Here is a 19306-nt window from a genome sequence, read left to right on the forward strand (position 1 = left end):
AAAGAACTTTGGGATGCATTCGAAAGCAAAGTACAATATGCAATACAATTTTATTATAATTATGAGCATGAAACTGTTTTCCCTCCAGTTTCAAATTTCTTCAGTAAGCCATAGTGAATGAAGTGTCAAATAATTATCTGATACTCAATATTGACAATGAACTCTAAACAGACGTTCAAAACACATTCATCAAATTAGAGCACGTAACCAGAAACAAGCTGCCTCTTCTAATTACTGTAATTTCATAGGCTAAAAAAGTGTGGCATCAAAGACATTGACAGGAATGACATTTCACTGTTAAGTGAGCACTTTAATTTTACCATACATAATGCAGGATCTAAAGATGTATTGAAACCAGTTACTGTGTGTTTTAGATCTGTGCTCAACAAAGTCAGGAGACTTTACTGGAGCTATCATCTGATTTTCCAATACTGCAAACAAAGAAATAAGGACAAAGTAAAAGACCAGTTTGTACTTAATAATAGTGTCAAAACCTGATGGTATCCCAATATATGCAGATAAATGGACACACCTCCTGCCAAAAAGCTAGAATAATCCCAAAATTCTTTTAAATAATCTATTAAATCTGATCTAATTCAGAAAATGCACTTGAAGAAATCAGAACATCTAAAACTAAAATGGAAGTGGACAGATCACATATTTGCTGTGTCTTTTAAACTCATTTCAACTACTGAAAGTTTTTGTTTTTTTCTGTAGGTAATCAATTTATGAACCTGAAGCACAAATCCAAATGACTGTCCCAAAAATGACTCACCTGAATTTCTCTGCTCAGTATTTAATGAAATAGAGAATTTCCCTAAGTCCAAAACAACAATTGGAAGGTATTGATATCTGTCCCAAATCCATTTCTATATAGATCCAACAGCACTAAACACATACTGTATACAGTATATCAGAGCCCACTAAGGGCTGTCTGAATGAACACGGTTTAAGAGATGTACTGTATGGTATCTACATAAGGCTAATGAGTGAGATTGTATCTACAATTCACCAGTTTAGATCAGTCCCACAGAATTCAGCATGAACAGAGCACTGATTTTTTTTTTTTTAAAAGAACAGACATCTCATTATGTATGAGTCACCCTATATCCCTCATAAATGCAGATCATTAAATGAAACAACATTGAAAAAATAGAAAAAAGCCTTCCAGACCTAATTCGTCCTGACTAAACAGGATTTAATTAAATAAAACAGCCATCAGATTATACTAGACATTAAAAAATGGTAAAAAAACAATAGTGCTATAGTCGCTTCAGTTGTTCAGAAGGACACTGAAGTGGTAAATTGAACATATTTATTAAGTTTTAGAAAAATTGGGATTTGATGAATATGCTATATCAGTTGGATTAAAATCCTATATATTTCCCCATCTGCCTCAATTATTGCCAAAGAAATAATCTCAACAGAATTTAAGTTATTCAGAAAGAAGAGACATGGCTGCCTATTATCTCTATTATCTCTTTTTTCATTGCTATTCATTGTGTATTATTGCTTTTGCTAAATAAAAATATACATGTATATTAGGAGTAATAGCTAGAAACACTGACAATAAAAACAATGTTTACGTACAATATTAGCCTGTTTATCCAGCATTCCTATAACTCTTTATTCTCTTACATCTAATTTACAACTATGGTCTTATCCCGGATAAAAAGGTTAACTGGTCCAAATATGAAATTGTGCCCTTAAACCATTTCATTCAGGATAACCTGCATTAAGCTGTCTTTCTAATATGGGCTTCAAACGGTATCCAATAGCTTGGATTTTCTGATTTGTTTAAAATAAAGCACCTTCTACTCCTCATACACTGGAGATCGAGAGTTAAAAAAATGGAAATCTCTCCTTCTCTCTTTTCATGTGCCAGGCAACTGAGCAAAATCCAGAATAATTTTCACTTATTCTAGTTTATCTTACAATCAAGTGGCCCAGTAATCTTAACCAAAACATTTACTGACAAGAAGTTTTAAAATACAGTTTTTAAAGTTTTCTTTGAAATTTAAAAAAATTCAGTGTGCGAGTTGTTACATGCTGACAACTTACAGTACAGAACTGAAAAAAGACATTCTAGTTTCAATAAATAACAGATATCTTTTTTGTTATAAATAGAACATGTTAAAAGTTCAGAAAACATACAAAAATTCAGAAAAACTGCTACGACAAAACTAATTCTCCTCGGTATCCTGCAGTCTACAATAACCCTGATTTTACAACCACTGTAGAGCAGATAAACCATTTGACTTTGCTGGAAGCCCAGGGAAACACAATTAAGTCACTAATCGTATTTTTGTGTGTAACATAAAATTAAAAAGATTTATCAAAATGCAATGCTATTTCTGATTTTCAAGAATTTGCATTATAATTAGCTATATTTTATATATGTATTACTGAACATCCAATGGATGTCCTGACCTCATGCTTGTCTATTTCATCTTGAGGGTTATATCAACCTCTCTCCTCCCAATGCAAAGTTTCATTTTCCTCATAAAACCATTTACCTCCTTTTCACTTCTCTGTTTTGTCATCTTACTATAAACAGTATCAGTAAGATTCAAGGTAAGGTAAATTGCATAAATATCTACTGTACATAAATAAAAAATGTAGCTCACATTGGTTATCAGGCTTTCTGTGAAACCATATTTTCTTTGTAGCCACAGCCCTTTAATCATATAAGTTATTCATGAACATTTCCTGAAATAATTAATGCTGAACTCAAAGCCAATTATTCTAAGTCTTAAAAAGAAGTTATAATTGTAATGCAAATACAAAAGTCTAACATACAATATAAATCTATTATGTTGTTGGCCTTGGCCAGTTTAGTAAAGCCAGAGGACTGACTTCAAAAGTTACTGTTTTAGATCCAGGTTCACTTTAATTCATGATCCAAAATGTATTTAACAGAATGGGATCAACACCCAGGCAATTAATTGTGCTTGGGAACATTTATTGTGTAAGTAATAAGATATTATGTCATATTGCACATACACAAATAAATTCTATCCCATTAGTCAGATGTTCAGATGTCAAGTACTGTATTTTATTCCATTTTATCTTTATTGATCAGACGTTAGGTTATAGTGGCAGTATTCCAAATTATGTTTAATATTACTGACACCAATAAACCAAAAGCTGTACAAGGCAGTCAAATTACCCTTTAATAATATCTCCAGGAGACCACCAATATTTGACTTTAGCAAAATTACTAAAGTTTCAATTTTACAGCATCCAGCGCAGTAACAGTTTTACCAAGCCCAACTCTGACGCCAGTAAAGCAGCTTCTTGGTTTATTGAGGGGGGAATGACTACCTCATCTGTTTGCCCCTGCCTCATACAATGCAGCTTAATCCCATAAATATGAGTCAAGACTCTTCCCACACTGGTGTTACTGGGGTTTATCTGTAACTTCTGACCTACAATAAAATTAGGAAACAAACCAATTCTCTTCTTTGAAGTCCTGTTACATCAATCATTTCTACAGAAAAACTACAGAAAACCTCAACACATGATAAGACATGCACACGTGATAAGGAAATGGTGAAGGAAGTGGTACTGTGCTTTGAGACTTGCTGTCTATTAATGCAGGTTTCAAGGAAAAATGAGGGTATTGCATAACAGGCCCCTAAGACAGAATGGAGAGGTAGTGAAAGTACATTAAAGAACTGAAGACAGGCCCTTAGTACATGAATACAATGTCAAAACTGTTTTCCATTGCTGAAATTATGGTAGCTATCAGAACAATTCCCAATATGGATGTGGTTAAATTTCAGCCAGGCTTTTGAAAGGACTTGACAGCTGTTTTACAAGCGATAAAAGCAAAGAACTCCAAGACAGGTGACTTTCAACAACATTTTGATTTACAACTTTAATTTTGTAGCTCCAGCAACTTGTCTCAATCCTCCCCAAAAACACAACATGAGGAATGTATGGATCAATAACAATAACAAGTCTGTCTCACACTCATCCAAGGCACTGCCCTGAAATGAGAACTTCAATAATACTAGAGGTAGTATCAGAATGTGGGGGACTTTCTCAGGGGTGATTTTGTACAGCATAACATTCCTTGACAGGAGTTTACTGGTTGGAAATTAGAAAATACTGCTCATCTCAGTCCTGTGAACGGATCTGATTTTCAATGACAGCTTCACGATCTGAGCTGTAGATATCTTTTCAGGAAGTGTCCTGAATTTAAATCCCGACAAACCTCATTATTTTGAAGGGGCTGTTGCAAGATTTTACATATACAACACATTTTAACGGCAACGTTTTCTGCAAACGTTAAAAGGGAAAAAATGTTTAAGAAGCGGTCCTGCTATCATTGCTGTTGGCCTTAAAAAAGATTCCAAAGTTGTTAAATATACCTTGTACTCAGGTTAACGGGGCTTTATAAATAGAAGAGGAGAACAAAAGGTTGACAGGCCGAGAGGATGAATGAGATCGGCACTGCACTCCTACCTTTTTCTTTCCATGGAGTGATGATGGTCCGCTATCATTTCCCAAACTGCTGTCGGGTCTCACCGTGGGAATTATGCTCTACAGGCACTAATTATAAAAGGCGGGGATAACAAATGTGCAGGAAAAAGAAGTTTTGCCTAAAGTAGGACAAGAAATGACACGGTTCGGTCTCATTTGGATTCCAGCTTATTTTTAAAACAGGTTTTCTAGAACGGCGGGGCAGAATCCAATCCCTTGTCATCCAGCACAATGTCAGCCGCACCGCATCCTGTTCCGAGCTCGTCTCTGCGTCTGTTTACAGCCGCCCTGGAAAAATCAAATGATAACACTGCTGCCTCCCTGCAAGTCATCTAGGTCAGCTTCTAAGATTTCCTTACATCCTCAGTAAGGAGGCCATCCTCAGACCTACTTTCTGCTATTTTCAGCAAAGCTTTCGCCCCGACACTTATTCCTTTACCAAATGTGCTCGAGCGCACACATGGAGAGTGAAGCGCTTTTCCAAGAAAAGTTTAAAAAGTTTCTTTAACTTAGCAAACACGAGCTGAAGCAGCAAACCTCTGAATGCAAAGCATGGGTCATGGACCCTTAAATGCTGTTCCGCTTTATTTTTCTGTTGCCTACAACAAGGTGGCCAGTGCGGAACAGAGTCAAAGGGCGGTGGTCACCTGACCAGGGGGGGGGGGGGTCGCGATTTCAAGCCCCAGGTGAGGTATTGCTGCTGTACCTCCCAGCAAAGGTCTGTACCCTAGCTCCTCTACCACACCTTACGAATGGATATGAAAATTGATGTATAAAAAACAAAGGAAGTTGCTATTAAAACAAAAACATCAACATTAGAAGGAATTAGAAGGACAAGTCCAGTGTTTGTTTACCCATAGAAGTGCTGTCCATCTTTCTCTCTCCCAGCTGACATAAGGATATTACATTTCTGTTCTGTAAAAAATGAATGGGGGCTGCAGCAATCCATCTTGAGGAGGAACATGGGAATTCATCATGCTCAAATTGCTTTTGTTCTACAAAGAAGGGCACGGCCTCGTTTTCCAGACACGTCAACATTTGTACAAAGTAGTCAAAGTTTGACTATGAGATACATGTGCGAGGCAATCTTTTTCCTCCACACTCTAGGAATCTCAGCAGTAAAGTTCTTTTAAACTCTGAAAGTTTCAGAGACAAGCCCTCAGGTCCTAAAATTACTAAAGGGATTACTAAAGAGTTCTGGTTTTGTGGGAATGGGCTTAATTTCTTGAAGCAGATCAGAGGGATTTGTAGCTGTGGTACTTGTCACATTCACTCAGAAAGACTATATAAATACAGCAGCAGTCACCGAAAATGACATATAGTAAGTGTTACATGCTGCGATATTAAAATGGAAAATTATACATTTTCTGACACTCTTCCAAGTACTGAATACAAAACACCCTGACGTGAGTGGCTGCGCTTTCTGTGTTAATTGAAATAAGCAGGAACTTGACTTCTTTCTTCCTGAAGACATGGTGCTGATGGGTAAATAATTATGAACTCAGGGCATCATGTCACTTTATAAATATGCATGATACTTTTCATAAATGAATTTTCATAAGCTCTGTATCAGTACAGCTGTGAGATGCTCATTAAATATAAATTCCACATTTGTCTTTCTAGGTTACGTGTTTGTTGTCATCGTCCTTGAGTCAGGTAAAAAAAGATCTCTGCAATATACTGACGACACAAACATGAGGGAGGAGGAGGTAAAAAAGAAAAGGAAATAATAACTGGAGCACTGCTGAAGATGAAATAGATATGGCTATAGTGTTGAATATAGTGTAACGCAACGGGGGCTCAGGCGGGCGCCCTTGCCGCATCTGGTCGGCCCCATCCCGACTGGAGGCTCGAACCCGGGACTTTCGCGTCTCTCTGCAGCGACCTAGCCCCGTGAGCTAAAGAGAGATCTCTCCACAGCCCAGTAGCTGTGGTCCTGCTATCACAGGGAAGGGGGGTGACGTCAACCGCTCTGGTACGCCGGCTCTTACACAGTGCCTGTCGGCCGTAAGCGTTACACTCTCCCCCGCTTAAATCGCCGTCCCCGGCGAAGGGCTATCCCACCCCCCTTCTGACACCAATGTAACGCAACGGGGGCTCAGGCGGGCGCCCTTGCCGCATCTGGTCGGCCCCATCCCGACTGGAGGCTCGAACCCAGGACTTCCGCGTCTCTCTGCAGCGACCTAGCCCCGTGAGCTAAAGAGAGATCTCTCTACAGCCCAGTAGCTGTGGTCCTGCTATCACAGGGAAGGGCGGTGACGTCACCCGCTCTGGTATGCCGGCTCTTACACACAGTGCTTGTCGGCCGTAAGCGTTACACTCTCCCCCGCTTAAATCGCCGTCCCCGGCGAAGGGCTATCCCACCCCGCTTCTGACACCAATGTAACGCAACGGGGGCTCAGGCGGGCGCCCTTGCCGCATCTGGTCAGCCCCATCCCGACTGGAGGCTCGAACCCGGGACTTCCGCGTCTCTCTGCAGCGACCTAGCCCCGTGAGCTAAAGAGAGATCTCTCTACAGCCCAGTAGCTGTGGTCCTGCTATCACAGGGAAGGGCGGTGACGTCACCCGCTCTGGTACGCCGGCTCTTACACACAGTGCTTGTCGGCCGTAAGCGTTACACTCTCCCCCGCTTAAATCGCCGTCCCCGGCGAAGGGCTATCCCACCCCGCTTCTGACACCAATGTAACGCAACGGGGGCTCAGGCGGGCGCCCTTGCCGCATCTGGTCGGCCCCATCCCGACTGGAGGCTCGAACCCGGGACTTCCGCGTCTCTCTGCAGCGACCTAGCCCCGTGAGCTAAAGAGAGATCTCTCTACAGCCCAGTAGCTGTGGTCCTGCTATCACAGGGAAGGGCGGTGACGTCACCCGCTCTGGTACGCCGGCTCTTACACACAGTGCTTGTCGGCTGTAAGCGTTACACTCTCCCCCGCTTAAATCGCCGTCCCCGGCGAAGGGCTATCCCATCCCACTCTGACACCAAAGTAACGCAACGGGGGCTCAGGCGGGCGCCCTTGCCGCATCTGGTCGGCCCCATCCCGACTGGAGGCTCGAACCCGGGACTTCCGCGTCTCTCTGCAGCGACCTAGCCCCGTGAGCTAAAGAGAGATCTCTCTACAGCCCAGTAGCTGTGGTCCTGCTATCACAGGGAAGGGCGGTGACGTCACCCGCTCTGGTACGCCGGCTCTTACACACAGTGCTTGTCGGCCGTAAACGTTACACTAAATGTAACGCAACGGGGGCTCAGGCGGGCGCCCTTGCCGCATCTGGTCGGCCCCATCCCGACTGGAGGCTCGAACCCGGGACTTCCGCGTCTCTCTGCAGCGACCTAGCCCCGTGAGCTAAAGAGAGATCTCTCCACAGCCCAGTAGCTGTGGTCCTGCTATCACAGGGAAGGGCGGTGACGTCACCCGCTCTGGTACGCCGGCTCTTACACACAGTGCTTGTCGGCCGTAAGCGTTACAATAGTATATACAGTACCATACAAAGGGGTTTCGAATGCAGATGCTAATAACAATTGCCACCACTCAGATAGACATCAACATAGGTGCGATGGATTTAACAGATGGACCAATTTCATTTGCAACCCATGAATCACTCAAGCATCATGATGTCTACCCTATTAGATTTACAGACATGCACAAAACCCTGGCAAAGACAAAGATTCACTAAGAGGAGCTGAGCTGGCAGTCTGGAAAGTTTAAAAAACAATTCAAAGATCTAAGATGTAGGGAAAAAAAACATCCTTCCTTCCATCCATTATCGAACATATGTCCATCCAATGTGAAAACTCTACCAATTCATTATCAGAATGTTGCTTATTCCTGATGGAGGTCACAGAAGTCAGGAGCTCATCCAGGTAGCTCAGGGCACAGGGAGGGACAGCCCCGGAAGAGAATACCAGTATATTGCAAATAAGCAAACAAGTGTAATCAGTTTTTCACTATAGGTAAAGCAATCAGTGTAAAATTAGGTCTGTTAAGTTCACTCCACTTACATTTTTATTACAAGCAGTAGCAGTTTTATTCTAGTGCAATTACTGTTTATCTGAGTTTGGATATTTGGAGCAGAAAGAAGCATTTTATTATACACAGGCACACTGAATCATAGGTTTAAATTCTGCTCACAGCAGTCCAGCTTAAAACTCTTAAATCTTCCTGCACTAAGAACCTTCAGCAGTAACAACACGGCTGTAAATGAAAAGTTCTCCTCTTTTTACAAATTTACTTCTCTATGACCCTTTTTGTTCATTATCCTTAAAGCATAAGACTTTCTGAGAATCTATCATGAAATCTACAGTAAATGGTAAGATTGCGTTTTTTCTCATGGCAATGTACAGTTAAAGGTCAACATGAACGAAGCCATGTTGTTCAAAGCTACCACCTTAGCATTATAAGGAAAAACTGGATGAGACTGTCAGTTCACTTAGAAACTAGTAATCAAACAAGCCAGAAGGTCAGAATGGCCTCTTCTCATTAACCTTTCTTTTAAGTTCTTTAAGCATATATGTATGGTACTTGCGTCCCTGCCTTGTGGTCAGGCTATTTTGAAAAAGCCCTGACAAACCATGATTCTGATACCATTTAAAACTGAAAGCAGTGACCTCATGACCACTCATGAACAGTGGCGTCCCCATGGGATGAGCTGATATTTTCCCAAAAGAGCAAGTTTTCCCAAAGAGCAACTCGAAGCACAATCACCTTCTGGCCCACCTCCCAGATCTAAGTGCCTGCGAAAAGTCTGGCCACACAGCTTGAGAACGAGCTCAGGCTGACAAGAAAAAAAAAACAATATTTGCAACCTAAATCATATACAGTACACACAGCATTCCCAAGGCAGCCAGTGGCTGTGGTACAATGACAGTACATGTGATTACTGGAGAGACCCTGGTTCAGACGCCGCTCAAGGCTCAGATAGGAAGTAAAATCGTGTTTCAGCATTGCCTTGTGATCCAGCTTTTAATTCACTGTTTTGCCTCAGTTTATGTAAACACCTAAGGCTAAGAAAGGCTCATAAATGTACATTACAAGAATGACCAAACAAAATGCTGCTTCTCACAGATGACCAAAGACAAACAGCCATAAATCACATCCTCTCTCAAGGTATCCTCTTAAACCCTGACAATTCCCTTGATAGTCAGTGTACGGTATTCATTCTAACAATATTTAACAAGATAAAGTTTCAATTTAACAGGAAGTGCAAGTCACATTTCCTTCTTGTTTTGTCAAGATCCAAAATCAGTGACATTCGGCCATGTGTTGTTGATTTTTTATACAACATTGGGAAATCTGAGGATTGCAAAAGGCAATTTTGTAGATGGCTGAACACCTCATGCTACCAGAGCAGGGTGAGGAGAAACAGAGCCTGATGAAGTGCAGGATCACCTGAAATACGTCTGTAACATCTAAAACAGCAGCAGTAGCACCAACAGCGATGTTTTGAATGTGCCTGTGCCGCTGTGCTTCAGACACACAACCACCACATGTACTTCTCACATGATTCCCAGTAAAGACAAATAACTACTTATCATTTTTGTTTTAATGCCAGCCATTGCGCAAATGGCCTGAAGTTAATTACAAGCCATTACAGTGACGAATAAAGCATTAGTACTGCTTCAGCGCCCTCAGAATCATGACGTGTAATTAAAGCTGGCCCGTATGTTATTTAAGCCCTGCGATGCTTTGTTTTATAACACTTTATGATGTTAATTATAGCTAATTCTATTATTTGAATTTCTTGTCGTAACTTTAGATAAATCTGCCTTACGATTTTTAGCCCATAATTAAAGTACCTAATATAGAGCACATCGCATGTCAGGGAAAGCACATCTGTATGACAAATAGTAATAGTCATATTGGCCTCTTCTCGATTACAGACTTTCTACCTTTTTGTCCCACTGTGTCACGTATTGTGTTCACAATTGAATTCTGCCCCCACTGGAATCTCCACACTTAGACTCAACGTGTTTTCGATTTCATTCTCACCCCACGCAGCCAGGCGCACGGGGGCAAAAAGGCATGAACAAACGACTGCGGTTCACTTTTGAAATAAAACGCAAGTGTGACTTGAAATGGAGCTTCTGTAAAAAAACATATTTCTGAAAAGAAAAACAAAATAATTTTACTTATAAGAGAGCAGGTGGGCGCTGCAGTGACACTACAGATGACATCACTGCCACACAGCTTTGGGTTCTGGTTCTGCTAGTTTCCATTCTAGGTGGCAACTCACGCTCTGTTTAAAATCTTTGTAAAGAGACATGTAAACATTAAAATACTCAGAATAAAACTGAGAGCAAGATACAATGCAATATCGCAGATACAGGCTGGAAAAGTGCCAATATTAAGTAATGTCTACAACTTTCTGAAGAAATTTAAGGTCAATAAACTCAAAGCTTTGTGAGAATGAGAGATTAAAGCTTATATAAACGGAAATTATAACAAACTGAAATTTGTGCTGTGTTAAGGAACCACTGAAATAGCTGCTAGGCATTAAAAGTACTGACATTTTCAAAATTATTTTCAAAATAATTTAACAGGCACCAAATTCTGCATTTTTAGTTCAGTGTCACTCAGCTTCATTCCCTTGTAGACCTTAGTTAGAATAAATTTGTTTATTCTTCATATTAGAGAATATAATTCACCTGTCATAGCTTTGGGAACTTTAGTTGAATAAGGCCCTTAAAGAATGTGACATTTCTGAGCAGCTGAACAACTGGTGAAGCTTGTATTCTTATGTCCAAATACCTGGTGCTCAAATATATCCATTCCAAATACTGTATGTATTTTTTCCTAATGCAACATGTTATTCTTTATAGGGAAAAGAGGTTGTTCATTACTTGCAGCTAATATAGGAAAAGAAAGAGTTGCTTAAGAGTTGAGTGGATGAGAGTGTGTTGGTATCTCTCTACTTATCTCCCCGAAGGCCTTCTTAATTTACTTATTTCAAAGCTGCACTACACTGAGCTTTGACTATTAGTATCAGTATACCCAGGTGCAAAGGACGAGCGCCTAGCTAGAGTTGAAGAAACTTATCTGAGAATGATTATATTATTATGCCAGCAGCTATATCACCCTTGCTGCTGGAAGACATCTTGGTGGGACCAGCAGGGGGTGCTCATCTTGCGGGATGTGTGGGTCCTAATGCCCCAGTACAGTGATAGGGACACTATGGTGTAAAAAGGTGCCGTCCTTCGAATGAGATGTAAAACTGAGGTCCTGACTCTCTGTGGTCATTAAAAATCCCAGGGCACTTCTCAAAAAGAGTAGGGGTATTACCCCGGGGTCCTGGTGAAATGTCCCATTGGCCTTTACCAATCATGGCACCCTAATAAACCCCATCTATAAACTGGCTTCATCACTCTGTTCTCCTCCCCACTGATAGCTGATGTGTGGTGAGTGTACTGGCGCACCATGACTGTCATCACATCATCCAGGTGGGGCTACATAGTGCTATTGGTGGAAGGGAGTCCTCATTGCCTGTAAAAGACTTTGAGTATAGTGTCCTGACAAGTTCTATATAACTGTAAGGATATTAATAAGAGAGCTGCTCTGTTTGGGGGAAATCTGTTTTGGACCATTTCTATTGTAGTGAAAAGCAAGATAGGCTAATGAAACAATTCCTTCTTCTCTGCAATCTCACTTCGTTCTTTTTATTAGATCTAATTTGAAAACAATGCTTCTTGCAACAGATAAATGCATGATTTCCATGCTTTTTTGATAAAACGTACAGTATTATGAAAGCATAACATATAGATTATATATTCTTTAAGTATTTTATTTAAGACATTTTGGAACATTTAAGAAGACTTACAATGACTAATAAACATACAAATCAACACAAAACACATAATAATGCATAAAAAAACAAAGAAAAACCAACATCCAGACAAAGAACAAACAGCTAAAACTATCTTAACCTTTTTCCAGTTGTTGAGATATGAATAGAGTTGAAATCTATGATCAAAATAATCCCAGAATGATCATGACAATGATAATGATGTATTTAAAATGTAAATATCTGGAACATAATCCAGCACTCCAGGCACCAGGACAAGGGCTGAGAAAACTTTTTCTATCCAGTGCAAATACCTACAGTATTTCTGGAAAGATGACTGACATTAAACTACACGTACCTACAGTATTAAATACAGTAATATTTTAGTGTATTGTGACTACGGTAACATATGTACTGCAATGTTAAGTGCTGTAAAATGAAAATAAATCTGTCAAAAAGAAGAAACAAACCATGGTGCGACTTTATTAAACACTAAAGCACAAAACCCTTCAACGGATGCACAGTGAGTATATTGGGTAAATTGGGAATACTGGGTACATTGGGTACTTTGAGGACATTGGCTACACTCGATACATTGAGTACATTGGGTATATTGATTATATTGGGAACCCTGAGAACATAGGGTACATTAGGTACTGTACATGGGTACACTGGGTCCATTGTGTCCATTAGGTACACTGGGTACATTGGATGCATTGAGAACACTGGGTGCATATAATACATTAGGTATAATGGGGAATAATGGGTATATTGGATACCCAATGTAACCATTAGGTACCTTGGGTATGTCTGGGTGCCAATGTACCAATGTACTCCATAATGGACACAATGTACCCAATTTACCCACTGTAGTCAATGTTCCCAATGGACCCAGTAACCAGTGTACATCACAGACCCAATGGACCCAACATACCCAGTGTACACAATGTACCCAATGTAACCAGTGTACTCAATGTAGTCCAGTGTACACTATATACTCAATGTATCCAATGTACTCATTGTACTCACTGTACGCAATGCACTCAGTATACCCAATGTACCCAGTGTACTCAATGTATCCAATGTACCCAGAGTACCCTACAGTATGCATACAGTACAATGTACTCAATGTATCCAGTGTACCAAAAACACTCAATGTACCCATGGAACCCCATATGTACTCATGTACAATGTACTTGTACCTAAAAGACCCAATGTACACAGTGTATTCAATGTACCCAATGTATCCATAGTAACCAATGTACCCAATGTCAATGACTTAACTGCCCTGTCTTCTTCTTCAGCTGTATGGATTAGCTGATTTTAGATTCACATTTACCTTAAAAGGAAGCGACTTCTCGCTGATCGGGCTGATGGGGAGTGAATGGGTGCTGCTGGCAGGACTCATTTCCGCACTCTGTGGAAGACAGCAAAAACCCTCAATTACAGAAGCAATACAAGCAAAGGCCCTTATTAAATGTTACCCATTGAAACTGGCACACTAGCGCTGTACTGGCGCGGGGCACTTGAGTGTGTGTGGGAACTAGGGTGAGTGATATAAACCTGTTATTTTATTATGAATGAAGCTATAATATTGCAGAGATGTGGGTAGGTGATGTAAAAGAACATCACAAAAGATGTCCCCCATTAAAGAACTACATACCTGCATGGTCAACAGCAGTTGACTATATGTGACAAAACAGAATTACATTCAGTTGTAGGACATACTGTACTATCAGGTAGAGCTACTGATGATACTGCTGTTGACAAAAACATGAAACAAGACAGGACATGACTGAGAGGTTAAAAAAGATGATATATTACACATTAAAGCAATGTATGGCAGAGAAGGATGTGCAGATGACTGAGGCTGGAGATGATGACATCCAGAGGGACTTCAGTAATAATGTGACACTACTGAGGACCACCAGGTCCAAGTGCTTCAGACTGACAAGCATGCTGCTGGCCAGCTCTGTGTGACTGATTGGAAGAATTACACAGCCTCTCAGTCAAGAGCACAGCACAATGCCATCTCAGATGAGAGAGCTGCAAGAGAGTCGCTGGGATGCTAAGGGCCATAATCATAAGAAACACCCCTCGCATACACAACTGGAAGTGCCCATCAGTCCTAGCACATGATGAATTCTAAACAAGATGCTGACAGCACAGAGGCAGACTGCAGGGTTTACCGACCTCCACTGTGTCAGTGTGAACAAAGGCAGTAAGAACACAAGGTTCTAATGAAGAATGGTAGCATCTGAGATGGGAGGCTATTTGACCCATCCTATTTGATTAGCTTACTAGTAGCTTAGTGATCAAATAATCTTATTAGGCTGTTTCTTAAAGGATCCCACAGAGTGAGCTTCAGCAATGGGCCAGATAGCCTCCTCACATAGCAGTGGATGCTTCTTCTGCATTCCCACAACTCTCTGTGCAAAGAAGCATCTCCTACGCTCTATCCTGAAAATCCCTAAATATAATTGCCACTTGTATCCACTCGGGAATCTCTGTTGATCGTTGAGAAACTGTAGGAACAAGCTACCGAGCTATGTTGTTGTAGCCGATTCCCTGGCTTCTTTCAAGACAGTTGGAACTAACTGATACCGGGATTTCACCCAAACAAGCTAGATGGACGAAAAGGCTTCCCCTTGTGTTTTACCTTTCCTATGTTACATTTTTGTAGTATCTTTCTATTTTTATTCTGAAGTATGGAATTTTGTGCCATCAAGAAACCAAGCTTTGAATCGTAACACAAAGATTTTTTAATAGAACTGAAAACCTTTAAACAAAAATCCCCCTTAAGACTGTTCCTGTCAGTCCTGCAACAATCAAGATTAATATTTCACATGCTGCAGATTATGATTTTTATTGCTAAGATGGAAAACAAAGAATATGCGAGTTTGCCGCAGGTAAAATGATTCACAAAATATCTTAGCTAGTTTATGTAGAATTGAGAAATACTTGAATAAAGCAAGGCACAGTGTACTCTGATTTTCTAAATTGAGAAAACAAACGTAATTCAGATTTTCTTAAGTACTGTATGTTCAAGGAAAAGGTGCATGACTTATCTGATGAACTTAGAAAATTTGTTTATTTCAATACACAATACTCTGTACCTAGCTCATGGAAATGGATGTAGTGTTTGTTTTTTAGCTGTTTTTGCTTTTCGACAGGAGATAGCTAATGGAGAAAACCCACATGGTTACATCAAATGAGCCACCACAACTCAAAGAAAAGATGAGAAATTATGATGTGAAGCTCACAATCATTAGTGAGGGATGCAGCAAAAAAACGCTGCCTCATTTCAAGCCTCTTTCCACCCATGGAAACAGCAAAGCCCCTTCAGGACGCTGGCTGGACTGGGCAAAAAATACTAAACCCTGCGGGCTGGTAAAAAGTACTGGATAAGGTTAAGGCCACATGGAATACAATTTGAATTACGTGATAAATAACTAATTCCTCATATTTGTAAAGTGCTTTGTGTCCCAAATTATCTCAAAGATATTAACATGTATGTGGGGACCCACTTCATCTACCACTGAAATGCCTTACCCACCTGGGTCACACATGGCAGCCTTTCTATGCCAGCAGCCCCACTGCACAGAAGATCAGGCAAAGAAATTAGAAATTACTGAATCCAACAAAAGGAGGTTTCTCAAGAGATACAGTATAGCCAAATGTAATTTAGGCAGGCTGAATTGTGCAAGCTCAATTTAGTCACGACAACACGTGATTCCCCTTACCCAATTTTTGAGTTAGGATGTCAGTTTAAAGTCCCACTTGAAGGATGGCACCCACAGCAATGTCCCCTGTGAGAGGTCTCCCTATCAGTCCTGACCGACCAGGCCCAGCCTTGCTTGGCTTCTGAGATCCAACAAGATCAGGAACAGTACTGAACAGATCACTTCCTACAGGAAATATTTCTTTGGACTTTCTTGTTTCTTGCATTGACTAAAATGAAATTCAAGCCATTTCATAGCAATGCTTTTCAAAACTGTACCATATTTATGAGAATTCAGCAGTTTGTTTGTGGTTTAGCAATTGTGCTGCTTCACTGGTCTTGAATCTTTAATGGTTGTGATTTTTGAGCAGTACTGCCTATCTCTGAATTGCAGAACTTCCTCTTTTGCGGGTAATTAAATTCAACATTCAAAATACTGTTTTACCTGACAAGGAATGGCCCATAAAACACCAGTGGGACGGATGCCAAATAGCCAAAACAGCCTTGAATTTGACATAATTCAGCCTTTTTCTGGGCAAAGTGCCCCTAGCCACAGGCAGATTAGTAGTTCTGTATTTTTTTGCTTTCAAGAAGACATATTGCAAGCCTACTGCATGGTAGAAGAAAACCTTTTAGCTTTCAGCTAACACACAATTACAATTTTTTGTACATGGTGCTCGAGATGTAGTGTTCAAGAGAGCAAACTATGCAGGCCCATGAACATAGATACAAATATAGATACAAATAATTATTAAGTGTTTCTTTTTGTAAAATCAACGCACTTAGTTAAAAAATGTGATTGTTTTTAGCACTGTAAGTTGTGCTGGTTATAGTAGTAGCCATAGAATTAGTATTCAGGAAAGAGTGGGTGGTATTTGTGTCAAATACCATTCCCTTCCAAGCTTAAGATAGGAGTCACCAATATAACATGGACAGTGCCGCATGCCAGTCTGAAGTGCTCTCCCAGTGAGATGCAGATTTATTTAAAGTCAGTTTCATTATTGTAAAGCATGCAAGATGGGCTGTATATTAGTGAAGGTATTTAAAGTTTTTAGATCCCATCAGTAGCAGCTTTGGACCTAGGTACACTGAAGACAATTCAGTTAACCCAATAATAAGTTCAACAGCCATAAGGAAGAACTCAGATGGAAGGAAAACCAGAGACTCATGTGATGCTGAGGGCCAGATGGGAGGGCCACTGGGAAAGGACAATGCTAAAGCAGGATGGCTAAGCACAGGCTTTGAGAGAGGAAAACCACAAGGCCCATCGGCCTCCAATAACTGACACATAGACGATGCCCTGATCATTTCAGATCTGAGTAAAATGCAGCCCCTCCACAGCTATTCAAAAAAAGGCCTGCCTATTACTTTCAGACAAATGCCTACCATCTTATCGAACTAACTACATCATGCTTGTTGCAGACCTCTGGGTTTAAAAGCATGTCCTTATGACAGGATCCTTTAGCTTTGTCACAGCGTTCCTTCTAGAGAGAATAATGTGATAGCCATGACAGGAAAACTCCTCAAGGTCAGGAAGGAATGCTAACAGTCCATGTCAAAGCCACTAAGATATTTTTAATGGACTTCTTCATCCTCCTTATCCAAACTGAAATGGAATCTGCATATGTTCCTATCTTGTAAGTTTATCACACCTCACCTGCTTTGCACCCTGCGTGTGCATTTGAGAGACCACAGGATAAACAGCTTCGCTGCCCGTCTACAGAGTGGATCGCCTCTGAGCTCCAGGAGGAGGGGAGTCTCTGAAGGCCATTTGTCCTAACAGAAGAGAATAGTGAACTATAGCCTAAAGGACTGCATATGTCAAAGAGGTGAATTTTTTTAAAGGTCATTTATGGGAATATGAGGATATGTGTCTTCAACTGTGTTTTTTCTTTAATTAAAAGTAACTTTTTTAAAACTTCCTGCCCAAAGTCACTACAGTGGAAATGCTTCTGAACTTATGTCAGCCTCCACGAGATGCACTGAACTCTCAACTGCACAAAACAAGACCACGATCAGCCACTGGGGTTACTTTGGTCCATGCAAGCAAAGCTCACTATCTAGAACTGCCAGGCTTTGATGGAAACAAAAACAACCAAAGAGAAGTTTGTAAGTCAGATGCTGAAACGCAGAACGAGCCTTTCACATTGAAAAAACTTAAATCTCTAGGAAGGTTATGTTTTAATGTTGCTTTAAGGTATGAAGCCCTGAACCGCTTAGCAGTCAGATCAAAGAGTTAAGGAGATTTCACCTCTACTGTCTGTCTTAAAAGCTTTAGAAAAAGGTAGATACACAGTTTTGTACTGCCACAAATTCCTTCACTGATGGTATCTGTGACCAAGTTTAGATAAGGTTTACCTTTTCTAAATCTATTTTCTACAATATTTTGTTTATACAGGTAATCTTCCCAGGAAGGACTTAAGAATTCCAAAATCCCACATGTCATACTGTACTGTACATATATGCACTGATTAGTAGCTCACATCTCTGTTGGTGTATCATCATCAAATTAGCAATTTTACAGTTAGCTGGCAAAACCTCTTCAGTGATATTTTAAAGCCCAGTACTGCATTACTATTCAGCACAATCAGTTAGAACTTGACAAGCCGAAGTCATTTGTTTCAAGTGCTCCTTTGCCCCCTGGAGCATCTGCTTCAATCGTGCCACCACCATGGGCTGGACGATGGGCTTGAGAAGACACTGGTGACTCTACGTTGCCAAACAGTTTCCTGTCTATGGTCAATTTCATACTTGTGACAAGAACCCACTAATTTGATCTTTTAACAGGGTGTAAAAAAGGGAACGTAACACCCTGTAATTTCTCTGCCATTTCAGAAAAAGCCATTCCATACTTGCTAACTCTTTCATTTCCCTAAAATGAAGACTATAGCAAAAAACAACACATCCAATTGATTCCAATACTCATGCGCTGTGTTTTTAATGACTCGATATATTTGGTTAATGCGTTCCTAATCTGACAAAGACCTTGTGTGCTTCAGAGGGCATTTTAACACACTATGAAATACTCCACTTAAAAACTGAGATTCCCTTTTAACTATTATGAGGTGTAGTTTCAGATTCATTAAAATACAAGTTAATGAGTTACCTAAAATCTTTGAAGGTGTTTAAACCTCATGACTTGTCATTCAAAACCCCAGGGCAGCCCAGATAAAAGTCAAATTGTTTTTTTGGGAGTTTTGTATTTCAGATTATTAGGCGTGTACAGAATGCTATCACTGACAGCTTTATTCTAAAAGAAGTGAGCCAGCTGAAATCACAGCACAGCACCAGTGCAAAGTCAGTCTGAGTTCAAGATCATATTTTTTA

General features: G+C 40.4%; 1 protein-coding gene across 7 annotated transcripts in view; it reads right to left on the reverse strand.

Annotated features, from left to right (window-relative positions):
- The window catches only part of ccser1 (coiled-coil serine-rich protein 1), a 265676-nt gene that overhangs the window by 165029 nt on the left and 81341 nt on the right, over window positions 1-19306 (reverse strand). For all 7 annotated transcript variants that reach the window (XM_088628646.1, XM_088628645.1, XM_088628648.1 and 4 more), the window contains exon 7: window positions 13598-13675. In XM_088628646.1, the coding sequence (XP_088484772.1) occupies window positions 13598-13675 (78 nt within the window). The remainder of the gene's footprint in view (window positions 1-13597; window positions 13676-19306) is intronic.

This window comes from Lepisosteus platostomus, chromosome 4 (genome assembly GCF_059453375.1).
Source record: "Lepisosteus platostomus isolate fLepPlt1 chromosome 4, fLepPlt1.hap1, whole genome shotgun sequence".
NCBI classification, from domain to species: Eukaryota; Metazoa; Chordata; class Actinopteri; order Semionotiformes; family Lepisosteidae; genus Lepisosteus; species Lepisosteus platostomus.